This window comes from Dasypus novemcinctus, chromosome X (assembly GCF_030445035.2).
Source record: "Dasypus novemcinctus isolate mDasNov1 chromosome X, mDasNov1.1.hap2, whole genome shotgun sequence".
NCBI lineage: Eukaryota > Metazoa > Chordata > Mammalia > Cingulata > Dasypodidae > Dasypus > Dasypus novemcinctus.
The window spans coordinates 84805881-84828845 of NC_080704.1; the positions used below are offsets into that span (position 1 = coordinate 84805881).

The 22965-nt window shown below is 37.6% G+C and overlaps 1 protein-coding gene across 1 annotated transcript in view; it reads right to left on the bottom strand.

Annotated features, from left to right (window-relative positions):
* ABCB7 (ATP binding cassette subfamily B member 7) overlaps positions 1–21769 on the bottom strand; it is a 123980-nt gene extending 102211 nt beyond the window's left edge. The window contains 1 exon segment of the mRNA XM_058292159.2: positions 21566–21769. Coding sequence (XP_058148142.1) covers positions 21566–21733 — 168 coding nt within the window. The 5' untranslated portion in view covers positions 21734–21769.
* Between the last annotated feature and the right edge of the window lie 1196 nt (positions 21770–22965).

Below are 22965 nucleotides of genomic sequence, written 5' to 3' on the forward strand. Positions count from 1 at the left end.
CCATCTCTCTCATAAAAAATGGCTGAGTGGGGGCAAGATACTTCCTGAGTCAGCAGTTTTGGGAACCCGCAGAGCAGGAGGCTTCAGGGCATAAATCTGGAGAGAGCTTGACAAAGAGATAAATTGCTCAAGGTAAAACCTTGAGTTTTTTGTCACTGAGGCTGGAATTGTGGGACTGGCTAAACCCTACCCTCAAGGCAAAAAGCTGCAGGGAGCCCTGAATCCCACCAATAACCTAGCCGGAGGACGCATTATCCAAGCCTGGGAGGGTTCTGGTGAAGAGTGGAGAACGGTTTCCTTTCTGTGGGTTTGGTTGCCTGTACCCCCTTTTTGAGCTTTGAGGAACATACCAGCTGGGTCCAGGTTACACCAGGAAGAGTGGAAAGGCAAACTGCTGAGGCAGCCTGATTTACCTAACTGCCCTGGGATAGAGAAAATTGGCCCTAAAGAAGGCAGAGTCAGGCAATTGACCAGTCTGGTGCAGAAAACTATCAAAATTTCAAATTTCAACTTCCCTCAGGGAGGTGTCAGTAGGAAGGGCTTACTAAGCTTCACAAGAGCCTATTTAGGGTTCCCTGGGAAGATGGGGTACTCTCTAAGAGGGTTGAAAGTCATATTTTTCTGCAATGAGTTAAGTAACCAGGGTCCTATTGGAATTTAAAAAGGTAACACTCACACAGACCATTGTGTCCTGCTGCCCTGATGAAAAAAAGCAATAAGAATAGAAAGGGGGCAGGGACAGACTCCTAATTACCAGGAATTTATCCAAATACTAAAAGTCAAACCTACCCAAAGGAAAGGGACTAGATAGCTTTCTCAAGAGCTAAGTGACACAATGAGAAAGTTTAGCTCAGTGGAGGAGTTTCTACCTTAAATACACAAGGTCCCTGGTTCAATTCCTGGCTCCTCTCACAGTATTAATCCACCAGGGAGTATTAAATATCCAGCTGATACTTAAGGACAGGGAAAACGTAGACATTGAATTTGTATTAGCTTCTCTTGGGCCCCTTATTTTTCCTAAAAAAAAAGGTTACATTTATTTTAAAATTTAACTTAGTTTACTCAATAAAACATGCAGAGGGAAGGCTGCAGGGTAATTGATTGATGAACACTGGCAGCCTGAAAAGCTCCTCAGGGGCCTAAGAGGGAAGGCTGTTTTTCCCTAGTTTTTGTTTGACTGCTTGCTTGTGGGTTTGTCTTTTTGTTATCTTCAGTTTCTTTCCTCTCCCCCCCCCTCCTTTTTAATTAGGTGCTGCTGGCTGGTTTCTTATTTGCTGTGTTTCCTCTTCCTTGATTTCCACTTTTCTGGGTATACCAATTTTGTCTATGAATGCTATCTCTTTTCTTTTAAACATCTTTCTATTTTCCACTTTTCTGCTGTTGTTCTTACATTCTACCTCTCTTTGTTTAGTCCTCAATTATTGTTTTTTTTAATTTCTAACCCTTCAATTCTGTTTCCCTTTTTTTATTAACTTTTTTTCTTTTGTCCTTTTCTCGTTTCCTCTCTCCTCCTCATTCTATATACTTTTCTATATTTGGTTTCCCATTTTACTGTAGATACAACAACTTTTTATTCCTATTACTCTACAATGCTTAGATGAGTTAAATATTTATTTCACCAGGTCTTATAAGTTCCTCTTCTAACATTACTATTATTATTACCATTATCCTTTTCCTTTTCTTACCTCTTTTGATTTCTCTGGCCCTAACCTGTTTCCTTCTGGGGAACATGGACAACAAGAAGGAAACAGAATAAGAAGAACAAAGTGTCAAAGAGAAAACCTAAAACACACACAAAAACAGCAACTAAATAAAACCCTAGAATAGAAAGAGAAGCTAATCAACTGAATAAACCCATCAAGTAAAAAGTTGACCAGACAGCAACAAAAAATTACAAATGATACCAACAAATAGGAAGACATACCCCAATCCAGTGAACAAACTAAAAACCAGAAAGAGATTCATAACATCAAACAACTAATCAAAGGTTTCCAAACAAATATCATGGACCAACTTAATGAAGTGAAGGAAGAGATTAAGGATATTAAGAAGACACTGGGAGAACATACTGAAGAAACTGTAAACATACATAAAAATATAATGGATAGGATGGTGATAAGTGGCACAAGCCAAGAAATCAAAAATACACTGGAAGCACATAACAGCAGATTTGAATAGGCAGAGGAAGAATTAGCAATGTGGAAGACAGTACATTTGAAATCAAACAGATAATAGAACAGATAGATAAAAAGATAGAAAAAGACCAGCATGGCCTTAGGGATTTGAATGACAAAAGGAAACACACAAATACATGCATTATAGGCATCCCAGAGGGAGAAGACAAGAGAAAGGCAAAGAAGGAGTGTTGGAGGAAATAATGGCTGAAAACGCCCCAACCCTACTGAGGAGATGAATGTCCAAGTCCAAGAAGCACAGCACACACCAAACAATATACATCCTAACAGGCCTACTCCAAGATATATACTTGTCAAACTGTCCAAAGCTCAATACAAAAATAACTTACTGAAGGTGACAAGAGAAAAGAGAACCATCACATACAAGGGAAGCTCATTAAGATTAAGTGCTGATTTCTCATCTGAAACCATCAAAGCAAGAAGGCAGTGGTATGATATATTTAAGGTCCTAAAAGAAAAACCTTTCAGCAAAGAATTCTTTATCCAGCAAAGCTGGAATTCAAAAATGATGGACAGTTAAAAATATTCACAGATAAACGGAAACTAAAAGAGTATGACAAAAATACCCTGCCCTCCAAGAAATACTAAAAGGAGTTCAGCATGATGAATGGAAAAAACAGGAAAGAGTTGGAGGAGAGTGGAAGAGCAACTAAAAAGATAAGAGAAATAAAAACAACATATGATATACATAAACCCAAAAAAAATGTGGCTAATGTAAATAATTCCTTGACAGTAATAACATTGAATGCTAATGGGTTAAACTCACCAGTCAATACAAAGATTGGCAGAATGGATAAGAAAATATGACCCACCTATACGCTGTCTACAGGAAACCCAACTTAGACACAGGAATTCAAAGACACTAAAAGTGAGTGATAAGAAAACAATCTTACAAGCAAACAATAATCAAAAAAGGGCAGGAGTAGCTATACTAATATCAGACAGAAAGATTTAAAATGCAAAAAAAAAAAAACTATGAGACAAAGATGGACAGTATATGTTAATAAAAGGGACAATCTTTCAAGAAGAAAGAACAATCATGAACATTCCTACAACTAACCAGGAAACCTCAAAATACATGAGGCAAACACTGGAAAAATAAGTAGAGAAATAAATGCCTCTACAAATAGAGTGGGGGACTTTAGTAGACATTATCACGCTTAGAACATCTCAACAGAGAATCAATAAAGATAAAAAGACTTTGAATAATTCATTAGAGGATCTGGACCTAACAGACATATACAGAATACTACAATGAAATAGAGCAGGATATACATTCTTCTTGAGTGCACATGGTTCATTCTCCAAGATAGACGACATGCTAGGCCACAGAAAAATTTTCAAAGAAATCTGAAAGACTGAAATCATATGAAGTAATTTCTCTGACCAAAATGGAATGAAGCTGGAAGTTTATAAGGGCGAGAGAACCAGATTAGGCAAAAAGATATGGAAGTTAATCAACACACTCTTAGACAAACAGTGGGTCAAGTAGGAAATTTCAAAAGAAATCAACTGCCTTAAAAAATGAAAATGAGAACACAACATATCAAAATCCACAGGATGCAATAAAACCTGTACTAAGAGGGAAAGTAAGAGCTATAAATTCACATATCAAAAAAGAAGAGCTAAAATCGAAGACTGAACTGACATGGAGGAATTAGAAAAAGTAGAAAAACTTATGCCAAAGGAAGTAGAAAGAAAGAAAATAACAAAGATCAGAAAAGATATAAATAAAATAGAAAAAAAGAAAGCACTAGAAAAATTAAAACTGAGTGCTGGTTCTTTGAGAAGATCAAAAAAATTGATAAACCCTTAGCTTGACTAACCAAGAAAAAAAGAAAGAAGATACAAATTCACAAAATAAGAACTGAAGAAGGGGATATCTCCTCTCCCCACAGAAATACAGTACCATAAAAGGATATTTTGACAGATTATATGCCAACAAGAAGGACAATGTAAAGGTAAATGGACAAATTCTTAGAAACACACAAGCAGACTACACTGACGAAAGAAGAAATTGATGAAATCAACAGACCAATCAGAAGTAAAGAGAAAGAATCAATCATTAAAAATCTCCCAACTAAGAAGAGCCCAGGATGAGACGGCTTCACAGGTGAATTCTACCAAACATTCCAGAAAGAACTAACACCAATCCTGCTTAAATACTTCGAAAAAATAGAAGTAGAATGTACATTGCCTACACATTCTGTGATGACAACATTACTCTAATTGCAAAGCCAAAAGAAGACGGCATAAGAAATGAAAATTACAGACCAATCTCTCTAATGAACCTAGATGCTAACTAAAATCCTCAACAAAATACTTGCTGATCATATTCAAAACCACATCAAGCAAATTATACACCATTAACAAGTGAATTTCATCCCTGGTATGCAAGGATGGTTCAACATAAGAAAATCAATCAACGTAATGCACCACATAAACAGACTGAAAGAAAAAAAAAATCAAAGGATCATCTCTATAGACACAAAAAAAGTATTCAACAAAATACAGCAGCTTTTCCTGATAAAAATACTGCAAAAGATAGGAATAGAAGTAAACTTTCTGAGCATGATAAAAGGTATATACGAAAAACCCAGCTCTTACATCATATACAAGGGTGAAATCCTAAAAGCTTTCCCTCTAAGATCGGGAAAAAGACAAGTATGCCCACTATTACCCCTCCTATTTAACACTGTGTTAGAAATATTTGCTGGAGCACTGAGGCAAGAAACAAATACAAAAGGCATCCGAATTGGAAAGGAAGAAGTCAAAATTTCACTATTTGCAGAAGACATGATCCTATACATAGAAAGCCCTGAGAAATCTACAACAAATCTTCTAGAACTTATAAATGAGTTCAGTAAAGTCACAGGTTATAAGATCAATGCACAAAAATCAGTAGCATTTCTATATAGCAATAATAAGCAATCTGAGGAAGAAATCAAGAAAAAATACTATTTACAATAGCAACTAAAAAAATCAAGTACCTAGGGATAACTAAAGATGTAAAATGACTTATATACAGAAAACTACACAACATTGTTAAAGCAAATCAAAGACTTAAATAAACTGAAGAATATTCCCTGTTCATGGAAAGGAAGACTAAACATCATTAAGATGTCTATCCTACCCAAACTGATCTACAGATTTAATGCAATCCCCCCAAAAAATCAACACAGAATTTTTTACTGAATTAGAAAAACTATGAAACTTATTTGGAAGAGAAGAGGTCCAAAATAGCCAAAGATATATTGAAAAAGAAAGGTGAAATTAAAGGAATCACCCTACCTGGTTTTAAAACATACTACAAAGCTACAGTACTCAAAATTGCATGGTATTTGCACAAGGATAGATATACTGACCAATGGAACAGAATTAAGAGTTCTGATATAGATTCTCACATATACAGTCATCTGATATTTGACAAGGCCACCAAGCCCACTCAACTGGGAGAGGATGGTCTCTTCAACAAATGGTGCTTGGCAAACTGGATATCCATATCCAAAAGAATGAGAGAGGAACACTATCTCATATCTTATACAAAAATCAACTTAAGATGCATCAAAGATCTAAAAATAGGAGCCAAAACCTTAAAGACCTTGGAAGATAATGTAGGGAATCATCTACAGGACCTTGTAATAGGACATGGCTTCATGAACTTGACACCCAAAGAGCAGTGAAACAAAAAAAATAGACGAATGGGACTTCCTCAAAATTAAAAGCTTTCACACCTCCTAAGAGTTGGTCCAGAAAGTGAAAAGACAGCCTACCCAATGGGAGAAAATATGTGGTTACCAAATATCTGATAGGTACCTAATATCCAGCATATATATAGAAATACTATATCTCTAAAATAAAAAGACAAGCAACCCATTTAAAAAAAATGGGTAAGTGATTTGAACAGATGCTTCTCCAAGGAAGAAATACAAAGCTTAAAAGGAAATAAAGAGATGGTCAACATCACTAACTACTAGGGAAATGAAAATCTTAACTACAATGAGATACCATCTTATACCCATTAGACTGGCGGCCATTAAAAAAAACAGAGAACTAGACGTGTTGGAGAGATTGGAGGAATGGGAACCCTCATGCACTGCAGGTGGAAATGTAGAATGATCCAACTATTGTGGAGGACAGTTTGGCAGTTCCTCAAAAAACTAACTACAGATCTGGCATATGATCTAGCAATTCCACTGCTGGATATATACCCAGAAGAACTGAAAGCAAGGATATGAACAGACACATGCCCATCAATGGTCACAGTGGCATTATTCACTACTGCCAAAGTTGGAATGAACCCAAATAACCATCAACAGATGAATAGATAAACAAAATGTGGTAGATACCAACAGTGGAATATTACTCAGCTGTAAGAAGGAATACAGTACTAACACACAGGTTAACACTGATGAAACTTGTGGACCTTATGTTGAGTGAAGCAATCCAGGCATTGAAGGACAAACATTACATGACCTCTTTGACGTGAATTAAGGAAATCAAGCTGTCTCAGGGAGGTAGAGTATGGAAGACAGGTTTACAGGAAATAGAAAGCGAGAAGATCGTGAGCGAATGTCCACATGGGTGAAAGCTATAAAGTAGAACTAAGTAGTTGTGCAGTGAAGGGATATGAAAGGGCTGTAGGGATAGTATTGGGTTGGGCAATGCAAGTTTGAGAGGAGGCTAGGTTGGGGTGTATGGTTGGACGGTCCATGGAACTGGGGGGAGGGTTGGGGGAGGGTTGGGAGAGGTAGGAGGTGAACATTGGGAATTGGTGGGTATTTGGTTGAAAATACAATGTTGAGGAAACTCTTTTGAAAATGTGACAAGGAAGAGTTATTGGTTTAGGGGGGATATTTGGCACAGGGCGCACCTGGGGCAAGTTTCTAGGGAGTGTGTGAGTGTTCATCTTGTCATTGTGTTATATCAGTGGGTAGAGACCCATATAATGAGCAGGAAGGTGTTGGACTCCCACCCTGGGGAATCCCAATATGTTCTCAAACAGAGGGCAGGGTGTCTCCCAAGAGTATGGGTGGTTCCTAATAGGGGAGGACAGACTAGTGTGTCAAGTGCTCAGCATTATTGCAAGTATCTATGAATCTTGTCCTACAAGGACTGAAACCTGGTTTTCACTCTGGTACCTTAGGGGAGGGAGAGGGAGGAATAGACTAAATGGAAGAGAGGGTAGTTAGAGGGCAATGGAAGTGTTCTGCATGACCTTGCAATGACGGATACAGGCCATGTTAAAGTTCATCAAAAATTTGTAAAAGTGTATGCTCTCAAGTATAAATCATAATGTAAACTACTGACCATGGTTAGTAGCTATGTTTCAATATTTGTACACTAGTTGTAACAAATGTACCATCCATATGTAAAAAGGTCATTAATAAGGAAGTGTGATAAGGGGAAGGATGTTGGGTATATGGGAGCCCCCTATGTTCTGTATGTGACTTTACTGTGACCTAAAACTTCTTTGAAGACATAAAGAGAAAAAAACACTGAGGAAGAAATGGAAGAAATTGCCACTGTACATACAGGACAACAAGTATTATAGTGATGAAAGGCAAAACATCAAAAAAAATTTAATATTTTTCATTTTTTATACCCCAATTTTTTTACTTTATTTTAGTTTCAGTTTTTCTAAATTATTATATGTTTTATTTCTTATGTTTAAACCTACCATTACTATCTCATTTTCCTATTAACTGAATTTGGCAAAATAGTTGGCTTCATTTTTGAAGAACTTTTGGATCACAGAAGGGTTACAACCATGGCAAGGGAGGATCATTGGTATGGGGTGTCAGTGATGGGGAATACATGGGAGGAAGTTCACCTGAGCATACATATAAGGTACATAAATATGTTCAAATGTTCATCAGGCACTGGCACAGTGGGTAGAGTCACACAACTGAAAGAATACTGAATTCCCATCCTGGGGAGCTCTGCCAAATTCTCTAATGCAACAGCAACAATCCCCCAAGTGCAGGGGCAATGACCAGTGAAGAAGGATGGTCCATTGATGGGTCCTTGATATTGAAAACTATGCTTATGAGTATTTTGCTCTTGAAACTGCAACTTAGCCTAGTGTTGCAGGGTACATAAGAGTTACCTCCTGAGAGCTTCCATTTTGCTCATGTGACCACTCTCTAATCAGACTCAGCATATAAATGCATTACCTTCCCCTCAGTGTGGGATATGACTCCCAGTGATGAGCCTCCCTGGCACCAAGGGATTACTACAAAGCACCAGCTGGTGATGCAACTGGAAAAAGACCTTGTATAAAAGGGCAAATGATAAAGACAAATGAGTTTATATGCCTAAGAGACTTCAAAATGAGTTGGGAGGTCATCAGAGAAGTAACGCTTATGTACGTCTTAGCAGGATCTCCTAGACAGCCAAAGTAGATACTACCCCAAATATTGGGGCTCCTGAGGGCCATGTCCTACAGTCATGGCAGATAGCTCCAGAGTTTGGTGCCTTGCCCCTACTTTGGAGTTTGTGTTTCCTAGTATGACAGAGTTGGACTCAGTTGTGATTTCTCTCCACATGTCTCTTCTGTCCCTTTTATTCAAACTATAGTTGGTGCTGGAGTTGGTAGGTTTATGTCCAAGAGACTTGAATCTCTGGGCTGTCCATATGCTAGCTGGGCCCTGAGCCTCAGCAGAGTTGCAACACTACTCTCCAGTTCATTGGACTCACCCAGGACAACAAGGATGTGAGGATGGACAACCACCACACCAAGGAAACAAGAGAGTCTACAACTGTAAGCATGAGAGTCCCACCCATCAGCCCTATGGGATCAAAGCCCCCTCTCAAATAGAGGTAGAGTAGACATCACCATCCCAAAACCTTCATGATTGGTGAATAAAATATGAACTAGAATGGACTTACTGGTATCCTACTATAGACTTACTGTGACTCTAGCAATGGAAGAAATTATATAATTGATGTGGAGACAGTGGCCACTGGAGTTGCTGAAGGTAGGGAGAGGGAAAAAGGTATAATATGGGGGCATTTTTGGAACTTGGAATTGTCCTGAATGACATTGCAAAGACAGATATAGGACATTATATATCCTGCTATAACCTGGGTGAGTGTAAACTACAATGTAAACTATAATCCATGCTGTGTGGCAATGCTCCGAAATATGTTCAATTGCAATAATGTACCACACTAATGAAAGTTGTTAATGTGGGGAAAGTGGGTGGTGTGGGAAGTGGGGCATATGTGAATCCCTTGTATTATTTTATGTAACATTTTATGTAATCTAGGTATCTTTAAAAAATAAATTAAAAATATATTTAAGACCAACACCTGTTTTTAATAGAAACACCTGTAGCCTTAAAAAATCATGCTATAAACGCAATGAATGTCTCATGATGATTGGGGAGGTTGTTGTTATGGGGGGAGGAGTTGGATGAGGGGGGTGGGGGGTATATGGGGACCCCATATTTCTTGAATGTAACATTAAAAAATAAATAGACAAAAAAAATCATGCTATATTCTAGAGTCTAGAATGTTTCAAGAGTAAAGAAACCTTGCCCTAATTGACATATTAACCTTAACTTTGACTTATTGATGCTATACAAAAACATTATCTTACAGACTGCTCAGAACAAAATTTTAAATACATGATCCTTACCCTTTAGGAGGAAATCATCTAAAACTGACAAATGCAGGAGTAAATGTCACAAGACAAAATGCTATGTTAAGCATTTTGGCTGTCTTCCCACCATCATTCACCCAAACAACTCCATCAGTGTTAGTTTATCCCTGGACATGCTTAGTCCAGATCAGTACAGTGGATTCCCTAAAGACCAAGGTAAACATATTTATCTACATTTCATATTTTAATTTTAATCTTAGCATGCTAATGTCCTTTAATGTAATATAGCAATGTGGACTAGTAACAGCTATTCTATATTCATTTTGATGAAGAACAATAGTAGCTACTATTTATTTGGCTGACTTCTGCCCAAAACTGTATCATCTCATTTCATTCTCACTACTATCCTAAAATGTAGTTACTATTATAATTCCTATTTACAGATTAGAAACTGAAGTTCAGAAAGGTGACCTGTTCAAATTCATATAGTCAGTAAGTGGTGGAATGGGGACATCCATTCCCAACACTACTGATACAAGTAATATTAGCAATGTCACTGGCCCTAGTGGATTTACTAATAACCATCTTCCTGGCTGATAACCTTAAAATATACAGGCTGTTTTTTCTCTTGTCAATAAGGCACACAAATTTATCTTTTTTGGTAAAAGCATTAATAGAATTATGACATTAAAAACATAACATTCCAGAGTGATGTCCCTTTGAAAAGGGCAGAGTACTGAACTCCAAAACTTTATCCCTCCACTAAAACAATGATTACTCTGACAACTGTCAGAATGAACTTTTTCTGAATCTAGGATCTAATAAAAAATGTACAACAGGGGGCATGCTTAATGAAGAAAGAAACTGAAAATTTCAGTTGGGTGTTTTGCTTACCTGCCTACCATCCCCTATTCTCCAGCTTGGAGGTGGCCAAGGGGACAGTGGCTTCTATTCCTGGTGAAAATGGCATTTCTTAGGGCAATACATACCTTGTCTCAACTGTGTTTGTGTGTTTTGATCTGTCTGGCAGCTACCTGGGCTTAACTTTATTTTGCTCAACTCAGAACTATAAGGGATGAAGCATCCTCTCAGGTTGCGTTTGTACACAGTACATAAAGGAATATGCTAGCTACAGCTCCCTGGAGCAAAATAAAGCAGATGAGGCAAATGGAAGACAGACCAAAAAGCCCAGGATAGAAAAGGCTGGGGAAGAAGACATATGATGGAATGAGGACTTTGACAAGCTCCCACATATACTGGGAAATCCAAAAGGCCACACATGTGCCCAGGGTTAGATGCACGTTCAGAAAAGACCTCAGAAGTCCCTAAGATTTCCATTTTGATTGATCTTTAGATACCACGAAAGTAGGTGGTGGAGGCTAAGGCAGAGACTAAATGGCCTGGAAAAGTGTTGAAGGAGAGCCTGAACATAGATTCAATCTGCAAAGGCTGGAAGAATATTTTTCTTTTGTTTTGTTCTACTTTTGATTCTAGCTGTTTAAGGAAATGTCTATCAAATGACTAGGGACCACTGAGCTAATGGAAAAGAGACTACAGTGACCACACACAACAAAAAATACACTCTGTAAAAAACAGATTAGAAAACAATGGCAACCCAAAGTAAGAGGCAACAACAATCCCTGGAAAGGAGGGAGATTCTCATCTTCACAGCTATCACATTGTAATAACCAAAATACCAAGTCTTCAACAAAAATTATGAGGCACACAAAGGAACAATGCCCAAAGGAAAAAATAAATTAATAGAAACTATCTCTGAGGAAGCACAGCCATTGGCCTTACTAGACAAATCCTATAAATCAAAGAGCTAAAGTAGGCCATGGGCAAAGAACTAAAGGCAACTAGGCGAATGATGTCTCAAAGACTAGAGAACATCAATAAACAGAAATTATTAAAAGAAACAAAACCAAAGTCTGAAGCTGAGAAGTACAATAGCTAAATTGAAAAACTCACTAGAGAGGGTCAACAACAGATTTGAGTAGACAGAAGAAAAAAACTTGAAAATAGTTCAATTGAAATTATCCAGTTTGAGGGGCTGAAAGGAAAAAAAATGAACAAAATTAAAAAGAACTTAAGGTGTGTGGGTCACCATCAAACATACCAACATACACATAATGGAAGTGACAAAGGAGGAAAGAGAGAGAGAAAGGGGAGAAAGCATGTTTGAAGAAATACTATCCAAAAACTCTCAGCTTTGATGAAAGACAACTACCCTAAACATTGAAGAACAACATCAACTAATACTATTTACTTGTATCTTTCTAGTTTGTATCTTTCAATCTTGCAAGGTTTGTCAGACTTTTAAATGAACTAACTTTTGGCATACTGAACCTCTCTATTCTACATTTTTTATTTCTTTAATTTCAGCTCTTTTTTGTATTACTGATTTCATTGCAGGGTAGGGAGGGGAAGCAGGTAGGGTGTGAGGTAATCCTTGGAATGAGGTCTAAGCATCAAGATTTTTAAAAATACCCAGGTGATTCTAATACACAGTCTAAGATGAGATCATTCAGTTTGACAGAAATTTATAGATTTAAATGCTTATATTAGAAAAGAAGAATGGCTGAAAATTTTTATGCTACCCATACTTCTTTAAAGTTAGGAATAGAATAGCATTACTGAAACTATTTTATGCTTATTTCCTTAATTTCAGCTTTTCTTTGTATTATTTCCTTACTACCATAATCTTAAGGATTACTTGGCTATCCCATTACTAACTTTAAAAAAGACTAATTTAATTATTCTTGAGCTGGAGCTCTATATCATTATTTTATAAAAGCTTCCCAAGTGACTCTAATGTACAGCTGGTATTAAAAAAAACTGTTCTATATCCACTAGTTTTATTAGGTAGTATTTTTGCTTTTGTTCAGTCCTAAATATTTTTAAATTTCCATTATTATTTCTTCTTTTATTCATGAGTTATTTAGAAATATAATGTTAAATTCCAAATATAATTTATCTAGTTAATTTATTAATAATTTCCCATTTAAACAAATTGAAGTCAGAAAATATGATCTATGATATCAAGTCTTTAAAAGTTGTTGACATCATTTTCAAAAATGTTCCATGTGTTTTTTATAAGGATGGGTAATCTGTAACTGTTGGGAGAAGTGTAATATACATGTCTATTAGATCAAAGCTGTTAATCATGTGATTTCAATCTTTTAAAGCTGAAGTATTGCTAAATAGATTAGCAAACACCTCAGGAAAATAGGAACTTAAATGCAAAACTAGACACATAAAGAGGACCACAACTATTTTCAAAAGGAAATCAACAGGGGAGTGGATGTGGTTCAAACCGTTGAGCACCTGCTTTCTGCATGGGAGGTCTTGTGTTTGGTTTCTAGTGCCTCCTAAAAACAAAACAAAACAAAACTAAACAAATGAAAAAAACTACTTAGGGGAGATGATATGGCTGAGTGGTTGAGCACTAGCTTCTGACATATGACGTTGCACATGCAATCCCCAGCCCCAGTATCTCCAAAAAAAAAGGAAATCAACAAATTAGATCACAAATTCCATTGCAACAGAGATATCAGAACAGCTATACAAGGAGTTTTAAGTAAATATAATAAACTAAAAGTAATAAGGGAATGATTAGCAATACAAAATGGGAATAAGGGAACATTAAGTGAACTGATGGGAAATATTAAGTATAAAAAATAATAGAGATGGGGGCAAGATGGCAGCAGAGTAGGAAGATCCAAGAGTCAGTTCTTCCTACAGTACAGTGCAGTGACAGTTATCTAAGTCACCTGTTTGGTGGCCCAGGAGACCAGGAGAGCATCCTGCAACATTAATGGAAGAAAGAAAGGAGACTGCCCATCTACAATGAAGAGAGCACTCCATGCCCCAGAGGCCAATGCCTGTACCCCACTGATGGGGCAAGATGCCATTCCACATCTAAGATTATTTACAGAATTCAAATGCCTATATTACAACAAAATTATTTAAAAATTAAAAAAAAAAAAAAAGATGCCTTGGGAGCTATTCCCTTACTTGAGTTGGAAGCTCCATTTCCCAAAACTGGGAGAGGAAGAGATGGTCAAACAACAACGTCAGCTGATTAGTAAATTAGGCTGGCTAAAGGCCAATCCTAAGAAGAGCTCAAGTATTAACTCCATCCCTGGTATGAGAGGAAGTGGGGCTGATTGATGGTAGGGACTGGCTTCTTTCCACTCAGGTCAGATTGCTACCCTAGCATGGGCTCTAGCCCTGCCTCCACTGGGGAGGAAGCTGGCAGACCTGCAACAGCCTCTCCGGGCAACTGCAGATACTTTTGGCCTGCACAGACTAGACTTTTGGGCACCCATGCGACTACATCAGGGAACCTATAGGACAGGAGAGGGGGCAGTGTTTCCCCAGCCTCTCCAGGCAACTCTAGGAGATTTAAGACAACACGTGTGGCTCCACCTCTGCCCCAGACAGGGTAAGGGAAGGACAATGCTCCCTCAGCCTCTCTGGGCAACTGCAGTTGCTTTCAGTCTGCATGATTAGACTGGTGGGCACACGTTATGATTGTTAAGATTACTGGCTTCTCAAGAGGTCCTGGGTACTTAGGCCCCTCTTACCTCTCCAGCCTTATCTTGTAATACCTTACCCTATGCTCTTATGCACCATATCACCACAGAGCCTCCAGACATGTTTCCCTTTGCCCGGAACACTTCCTTTTCTTCTTTGCCTATTTAATTCTTACTTATTCCTCAGATCTCAGCTCAAGCACCACTATCTCAAGTAAGCCTTCCCTAAATTTCCTGATAAGGTCAAATCTCATAGTCTCATGACACCACAAATCTCTTGGTACAGCACTTGTTACCTTTCCAATTTTAAATTTTAATTTTTTGTAATTATTTAATATCTGTATCCCCATCCCCTCATGTATTTAGTCCATTAAGGCAAGGATTAAGTCTGTTTCCTCCTGTGTCACCAGGGCCCACAACCTTCCTGGCCCAGACTATACTCATTCTATAAGTATATCTGTCAAATAAACAACTAAATGAACAAAGAGTAAATCCAAGGTAACAGGACATTTTTGTTACTAGCAACTCTTTCCAAAATTGACTCATTTTTTCAGTTGGTTTTGACTGTCTTGAAGATAAAGAACAGCAGAAAGGAAGAAAATGACAGTTTTATCTATCCCTAAAGTTCTCTGTGGATTTTCATCTATCAGCAGTCCTTAAGTCAGAATCCCAGGAAAGACTAAGCAAGGGTTAATATACATAATATAAGTCCTCTGAAGTGAAGTGAATAAAATAACTCTAAAATGATATAGTGGGACAAACATTCTATTGAATGTCAGAAGTTCTTGGTTCTAATAACCCTGGTTCACTCATTATCTACTTATGCCATCACACATGTGACTTCAGTTTCTCATTTGTAAGATTAGCAAAACAAAGTAGATTATCTAAGAAGTCTTTTCTAATACTAACATGCTATGAATCTACAATTCACAGGCAATCACACCATGTACTTAAAAAAGCAACTGTCTTTGCTGCCAATTAAAGCATTAGTTAACAAGCCATTTGAAATGCCATCCAAAAGTAAACAAAGTTTACTTAAATGAAATTTGGAAGGAATACAATATTTGACCTTCCCATATGACTATCACTGAAATCTGTGGTTTATTCACTAAAATTCTATTTTTAAAGTAAAAATAATTACATGAAATCCTTATGCAATTTCAAACTTTAGCAAATCAAAATTGAAAGTAAACTTGACAACTAAATTATGTAATTCCATACACATTTTCTGAATTTGTAATGAATTTAAAGACAAATATATATGACAATAATGTATCCTATGACAACCTGAAATCCACATTAGCTCTGAAAAAAATGTTAACTGCTATTCACAGATCTATCATACATTCCAACAAAATTATTAAAGTTTAAAAGTTAAACTTTTAAACACTAATATGGTAATGGCTCAGATACAAGTGAGTTTAAGCATCACAAACAAACTAAGTAGACTCACAGAAGAGTTAATAAAATCATGAAGTTTGGTTACAACTCTGAGAATCTTGGCTTTCACAGAGCATAAATCAAATCCCTGAACATTATTTTTGAGTTTACTTTTTATTACTTAATAGAGTACAATACAGACCATCTATTCAATTCAAGAGTTATATGACAGAATTACATCAAAGGCATTTAATGAGAAGTAACAATGAAGAATAAAAGGGGGATAATGGTAAAGAAAATGAGTTTATATGGCAAGAGTCTTCAAAAAAGAGTCAGGAGTCATCAGAGGGGTCGCACTTACGCATGTCTCAGGAGGATCCCAGAGACAGCCAAAGTAGATACAACCCCAGGGACTGGTGCTCCTGTGGGCTACAGAGACACACAGTTTCTATGATTATGGCAAATGGCTCTGGAGTCCAGTGCCTTGTCAGTGGGCCTTACTTTGTAATTTGTGTTCCTGAGTGTGATGGAGTTGGACTCAGATGTGACCTTTGTACACAAGCCTCTTCTGTCACTGAACCTGTGGTTGGCGCTGGGGTTGGTGTATACTCAGAAGACCTGAATCTCCGGATTGGCCATGTGCCAGCTGGGCCCTGAGCCTCAGCAGAGTTGCAACTCCTCCTCTCCGGTTCATTGGACTACCAGGGAGGTGAAGATGGTCAACCACCACACCAGGGAACCTAGAGTACCTACAACGGCAAGCAGGAAAATCGCATCCATCATCCATGTGGGATCTAAGCCCCCTCTGAATACAGAGGTGGAGTGGACATCACCATCCCAGGGTCCACAGGATGGAGGAATAAAACATGAATTAGAGTAGACTTACTGGTATTCTACTATAGAACTATTATAACTCTAGCAATGGAAGAAATTGTATCATTAATGTGGAGACAGTGGCCACGGTAGTTGATGAGGGCAGGGAGAGGGAAGAAGAGATGTGATGTGGGAGCATTTCAGGACTTGGAGTTATCCTAAATGATACTGCAGGGACAGATGCTGGACATTATATATCCTGCCATAACCCACTGAATGGACTGGGGGAGAGTGTAAACTACAATGTAAACTATTGTCCTTGTGCTGCAGCAGTGCTCCAGGGTATATTCAACAAATGCAGTGAAAGTTCCACAATGATGAGAGGGGTTGTTGATGTGGGAGGAGTGGGGTGAGAGGGAGTGGGGGATATATGGGAACCTCTCATATTTTTTGAATGTAACATTTCTTGTGATCTATGTATCTTCAAAAAAAATACAATTAAAAAATTGATGGGGGTAGGGGTGTGAGGAGTAGGGTATATGGGAATCTCTTATGTTTTTAAATGTAACGTTTTGTGTGATCTGTTAACTTTAAAAAAAGATAATTAAAAAAAAACTTCCCCCAAAACATAGCCTAGAATGAGATGGCATCTAGGGAGAATCTTATCAAATAATCCAATAAGAATTAACACCTATCTAGCTCAAATTCTTCCCAGAAACTGAAGACAAAGCAGTACTTCCCAACTTATTCTATCATGAGATGGCATCTAGGGAGAATCTTATCAAATAATCCAATAAGAATTAACACCTATCTAGCTCAAATTCTTCCCAGAAACTGAAGACAAAGCAGTACTTCCCAACTTATTCTATAAGGCCAACATCATCCTACTACCAAAGCCAGATAAAGATATCACCAAAAAAAAAATTACAAATATCCATCATAACTATAGATACAAAAATCCTCAATAAAATCCCAGCAAACCAAATCCAACAGCGTATTAAAAGAATTGTACACCATGATCAAGTGGGATTTATCCTAGGTCTGCGAAGGTGGTTCAATATAAGAAAAATCAATTAATGTAATGTACCACATTAATAGAATGAAAGAAAAAAAAAGAATATATAAAGAAATCCTACAACTCAACAACAAAAGACAATCCAATTTTTTAAAAATGGCCAAAATATAGATTTCTCCAAAAGACATCATTATACACATGGCCAACAAGCACCTGAAAAGATGCTCAGCATCATTAGCCATTAGGGAAATGCAAATCAATACCACAATGAGATAGCATTTCACACCTACTAGAATAGCTACTATTAAAAAAAGAAAACAGAAAATTACAAGTGTTGAAGAAGATCTGGAGAAATACAAACACTCATTCAGTGTTGGTAGGAATGTAAAATGGTGTAACTTCTCTGGAAGTCAGTTTGGCCAATCCTCAGAATGATATATATACAATTACCCTATGACCTAACAATCCCACTTCTAGACATATACCCATAAGAATTGAAAGCAGGGACTCAAACAGATTTGCAGACCAATGTTCACAGTAACATTATTCACAAATGCCAAAAGATGGAAGCAACCAAGTGTCCATCAACCAATAAATGGACAAACAAAATGTGGTATATACACACAATGGTATATTACTCCCTTTAGAAAGTAGTCAAGTTCTAATACATGTAACAATGTGGATGACCCTTGAAGACAGCTTGTTGAGTAAAATAAGCCAGACACAAAAGGACAAATATTGTATGATTTCGCTGTTATTAAATTATTAGAGTAAGAAAATTCATAGTCATAAACTAGAATACAGGCAACCAGGAGCTGAGGGGGTAGGTAGGGAATAGGGAGTTCATGCTTTAACTGTACAGTTTTAATTCAGTAGATGAAAAAGTTTTGGTAATGGACATTGGTGATGGAAGCACAACATGGTAAACATAATTAACAACACTGAAATAAATATTTGAATGTGGTTAAAAGGGGAAATTTTAGATTGTATTATATTACCAAAATAAATTTTTTTTAAAAATCTGTAAAACTATACAATACAGTAAACCCTAAAATAAAGCATGAGCTATCATTACTAGTACAATTATAAACATGTTATTTTACCAATTGCAAGAAATATGTCAAACTAATGAAAGGTGTTAATATTAGGATGATATATGGGAATTCTGTATTTTATGCAAGATTTTTCTGTAAATCTATACTTTCTTTAATAAAAAAGATATCAATTTAAATTATGTTTAAGTTTATTTACCCTGCCTCTTAGAAGTTCATTTTTAAAAGTCTTTCTTGGTCTCCCATTAAAAGGACTATTAATCTAAGAAATTCTTTCTTATATGCCCAGCACATCCCTCTTCCTGCAACTGAAATTCATGTCTTTATATTATAATCTAATGTTCTAGGTAAGCAATATCACTGAAGTACTAGAAGCATAGCTTTTTTAAATAACCATCCTTCAGTCACTTTAAAAATGTTACTGAATTATTCTCATGCATTTCAGTTCCATGCTAATAATGCCCTAAAAATATCCTTATTTTTTCCCTGTAGGTACTGTTTTTCATTCCTTTAGTACATTTTGGTTCTTCTCAGTAATCACTGTAGTTTATATGCAGTTTATACTGTGAAACCTAAATCTAAAGTAGAAATTCTAAAAAGGTAGAGTTGGAGGATTACGTCCATAATGTTGCCATTATATTCACACTTTAGCTAATATGAAGATCAGAAGTAGTCTTTCAACTTTCATCTACTTGATTAACTATCAGTAGCCAGTCAGTGGTGGTGGTGGTTGGGTTGGGGGAATGGCAGAACACTCACTACTGGAAGAAATTACAGCTTCTATCCATTGTCCATAAGATGAGAGCCAACAAAAGAAACCATCTGGCATAATTTTCTGCAGTGATGAAAATGTTCTATATCTATGCTGAACAATTAGGTAGCCATTAGCTTCATATGGCTATTGCGTACTAACACAGTCCTAAGGTTCCTTTAGCTCTAAAATGCTATATACTAATAATTACCCTAAATGAATGCATTAAATACTTATTTTGTATTCTTAGTCAAATGTCGCTATTTAATTTGAAGGTGCTTCATGTTACATCAGCTTCTATTTTGAAAGTGCTATCATCACATGTCTTCCTCTTAAATCCTCATTACAAAAAAATATATAAAAAGGTGGCAAGATTTCCATGCTTTTAAAAAGTAGTATAAAACAAAGCTAAGCATCTTTCCATTGTTTTTACACTCAGAAATGGTCAATGATACTGGAGCAGAGTGTGGAGGAAGAAAGTTTTGGGGCAAGTATTCACAAAAAGAGAAAGCTAGGTTTTTATTGCCATCACCTCCTCTGAAAGTAACTTCATCTGGCTTACTGGAGGATTATAGAACAAGAATGGTTCCCAAGAGATCATGTGTTACAAACTTTCAATATAAAATACTTTTAAAACCTTAATAAAAGAATCTGGATTTCCTTCTCTAGCCTAATCTGCCACTTCCTAATTTGAGCTCCTTATTCTAATCTGAACTATATACAGTTCTACAAAAGGTCCATGCTCTCTTACCTGTGGGACTTTGCACATGCTCTTCCCTCTTTATTTGGGTAACTTCTCCAAATTTTTCAATCTTGGCTTAGACTCAAGTCAACCTTCCCCACTTCCAGATTAACTTGATGTCCCTCATGTATGTTCTCCCAGTATATTGTACCTTCTCCACCACAGCACAGTTCTACTGTTTTATAAGTACCTGTTTGCTTATCTTTGTACCCTGCTAGATTTTAAGCTCCTTAAGGACAGAACCCATATTTTCTTTTGTTCAGTGCTATAAAGGAGTTCAATAACTATTCAATGTCTGAATGATTCTACTTCCACCAGTCTTCCATAAACCTAGTGTCATCCATTATTCTTCCTCCTTGGAATGTTCTTCCCCTGTCTATTACCAGCATAAGATCTTCCCTAAAAACTGGCCCTTAATTATCATGATTTCCTCTGGATGTGTATAGAACTATTCATACTATCCATTTGATATTCAGCCTACTACCCTGTTTTGTTATTCTTGCAATGCATGGGTCCAATCTCCTAAATTGTACAATCCTTGAAGACATAACTGTATCTGCTTATGTAGCACAGTACTGTGTACATAGTAGACATTAAATATGTGTTGAAGAAGAATCAAAACTTAAAATGTTATTTCTCATACAAAGCCTACAATACTTTAGTCATACTGACGAACAAGTGGTGGCAATTAAGCTTTTTGACAACATATGGGAAATAAAATAATATATTGAGGTACGGCAACTACAGATAATTTAAAAAACTGCTGAATAAGAGGAAATAATGGATGCAAATATTAAAAGGCACTTCAACCATAGCTACATTCATTAGATAAACCACACTCTTTAATTATGGCTTCCAAAGTGACTTGTGCACATAGAACACTGTATTTTCAGATCAAAGGACAATTATGTTTACATATGAATTCAGGGAGCCCTATCTTTTGGAGGGAAAGATAATTATGGTTTTGGCCCAAAAACTTGTCAGCAAAGGAATTAACTGGTGCCAACTCAATTTGTCATTTGATTATGAGTGGCTTGCTGTCATCTTACAGCGTCCTCCAAATTGCTACCTCCAACTGGGTAAAATCTGCACCAAAGGCAAACCGGTCCCAAACTCCATTACAAACTTAATGAAGTAGCTCAGTTTTCTTTGCACTTAGAAAGGTAAGTAGATTGGAAACGGTGTCTACCCCATCTCTTGAAGTCAGAAATTTTTTAAAATCCTACGAGAATCACTAGGGCCCCAAGTGCCCTCGGCCGAGACCCCTCACCCCATTACCGTCTGCAATTCTCAAAGGTTTTCTTCACTTTTCCCCAAATTATCAGTCCTAACTTCCTTCAATTACTGCTCCGAGTTGGCCCTGACCATCATTCTTTTTGGTCCTATCTCTGATCCGAGGTCACAAGAGCAACCCCTTTTCCCTATAGGTCCCCTTGCCCTTCACCCTACTCTTCATTATGACCGGCATCTCACCTGGTAGATTCGAGCGCTTCCGGAGATTCTGAGCTGACGTGGCCTCCACTGCGGACCTGGGACAAGGACAGAAAATAGAGGTCGGGTCAGAATCGCTGACTGCCGGCACTTTTCGAAAGCAGCCGCCGCGGCTGCCCAGCGCCAAGAATGTATCGCGAGCAGCGCCATCTTGAGCAAGGGAAGAGGAGATGAAAGAAAAGGATTGTGGGACACTGGCGGACCAAACTCGACTCCCTTAAGTTTCTCTCTGCGCACCCCCCTCCCCCCGCCCGGGGCCCCTCCTTTTCTCAAGCCGGGGAATGTCGGACGTATTCTATGCGGTGATTCAGGTTCTTTGGGGCGGCCTTGTTTTTTTCTGGGGCCGGAGTTGAGTGCTTTTCTTAAACAACCAGGAATATCGGAGAAGCATTGTCTTTCTCTCTTTCCTAGAGTAGCCAGATAAAATACATATTGCCCAGTTAAATTTGAATTTCAGTAAAAACAACGAATCATTTTTTAATATAAGTATCCCGATATTTGCATTTGCATTTGCTAAATCTGGTAACCATATCTTGTCCTTCATCCCGTTCTTCTTCTCTACCGCCTCCAGCTCAGTATCACGCGCCACGCTCTCCATTTTCTGTATGTATATTCATACCCCCACTTCCAAGTGCAGTAATATTTGGGGTTAGATTAAACTACAATCATTAATTTTCCCTGGGAGCCGGCATCATATGTGAGATTCACCGTCTCTCCATCCTATAAATGCTTTTTCTTGACTAATTGTTTTTCCCTTTTGCGCAACCCTTGGGTCAGTTTTCCTTCAGTCTGTTTTCCTTTGTACAGTCACACACACCCTTTTACTCTCCTAATTTTGCCCCTCTTTCTAGCTCTTCTCTTTGGTTTCTGCTGCATTCCTAATATGAAACAGCTAGATTGGCAGAGGGATGGTAAAGTGAAAACATATGTAGAGAACTGGTGTGATTAGTAATCGAGGAAAATGTGGCATTGGTGTGGAGAAAGTGGCCATGGTGGTTGCTGGGGGTAGGGAGTGGGAGGAAGAGATGTGATGTTGATGTGGGCTATGGGTGGGATGCTCCTTGTTTCTTCAGAGATAACCTTGACCTAAACTGCCTGTGCTGACTTGTGGGTGTGGAACGGTAAGAGGCTGCAGTCCTGCCCTTGGTGACCATGGCAACGACTCCAGTCCCAGGAAACAGTTTAACAATGCAAAAGCTATAAACTTTAAATATTCAGGGTAAATGCAAACCAAATGTGCTAAAAGCTTATCTAGAATGTATGAAGTCCATGCTAAAAGCTTACCTAGGATGTGGAAAAGATATGCTAATTCAGGCCTATTGAGAACTGAAACAAAAGGACCATTTGGCCTTTCCTCTCTGTATAAAAGGGACTCAAAAATC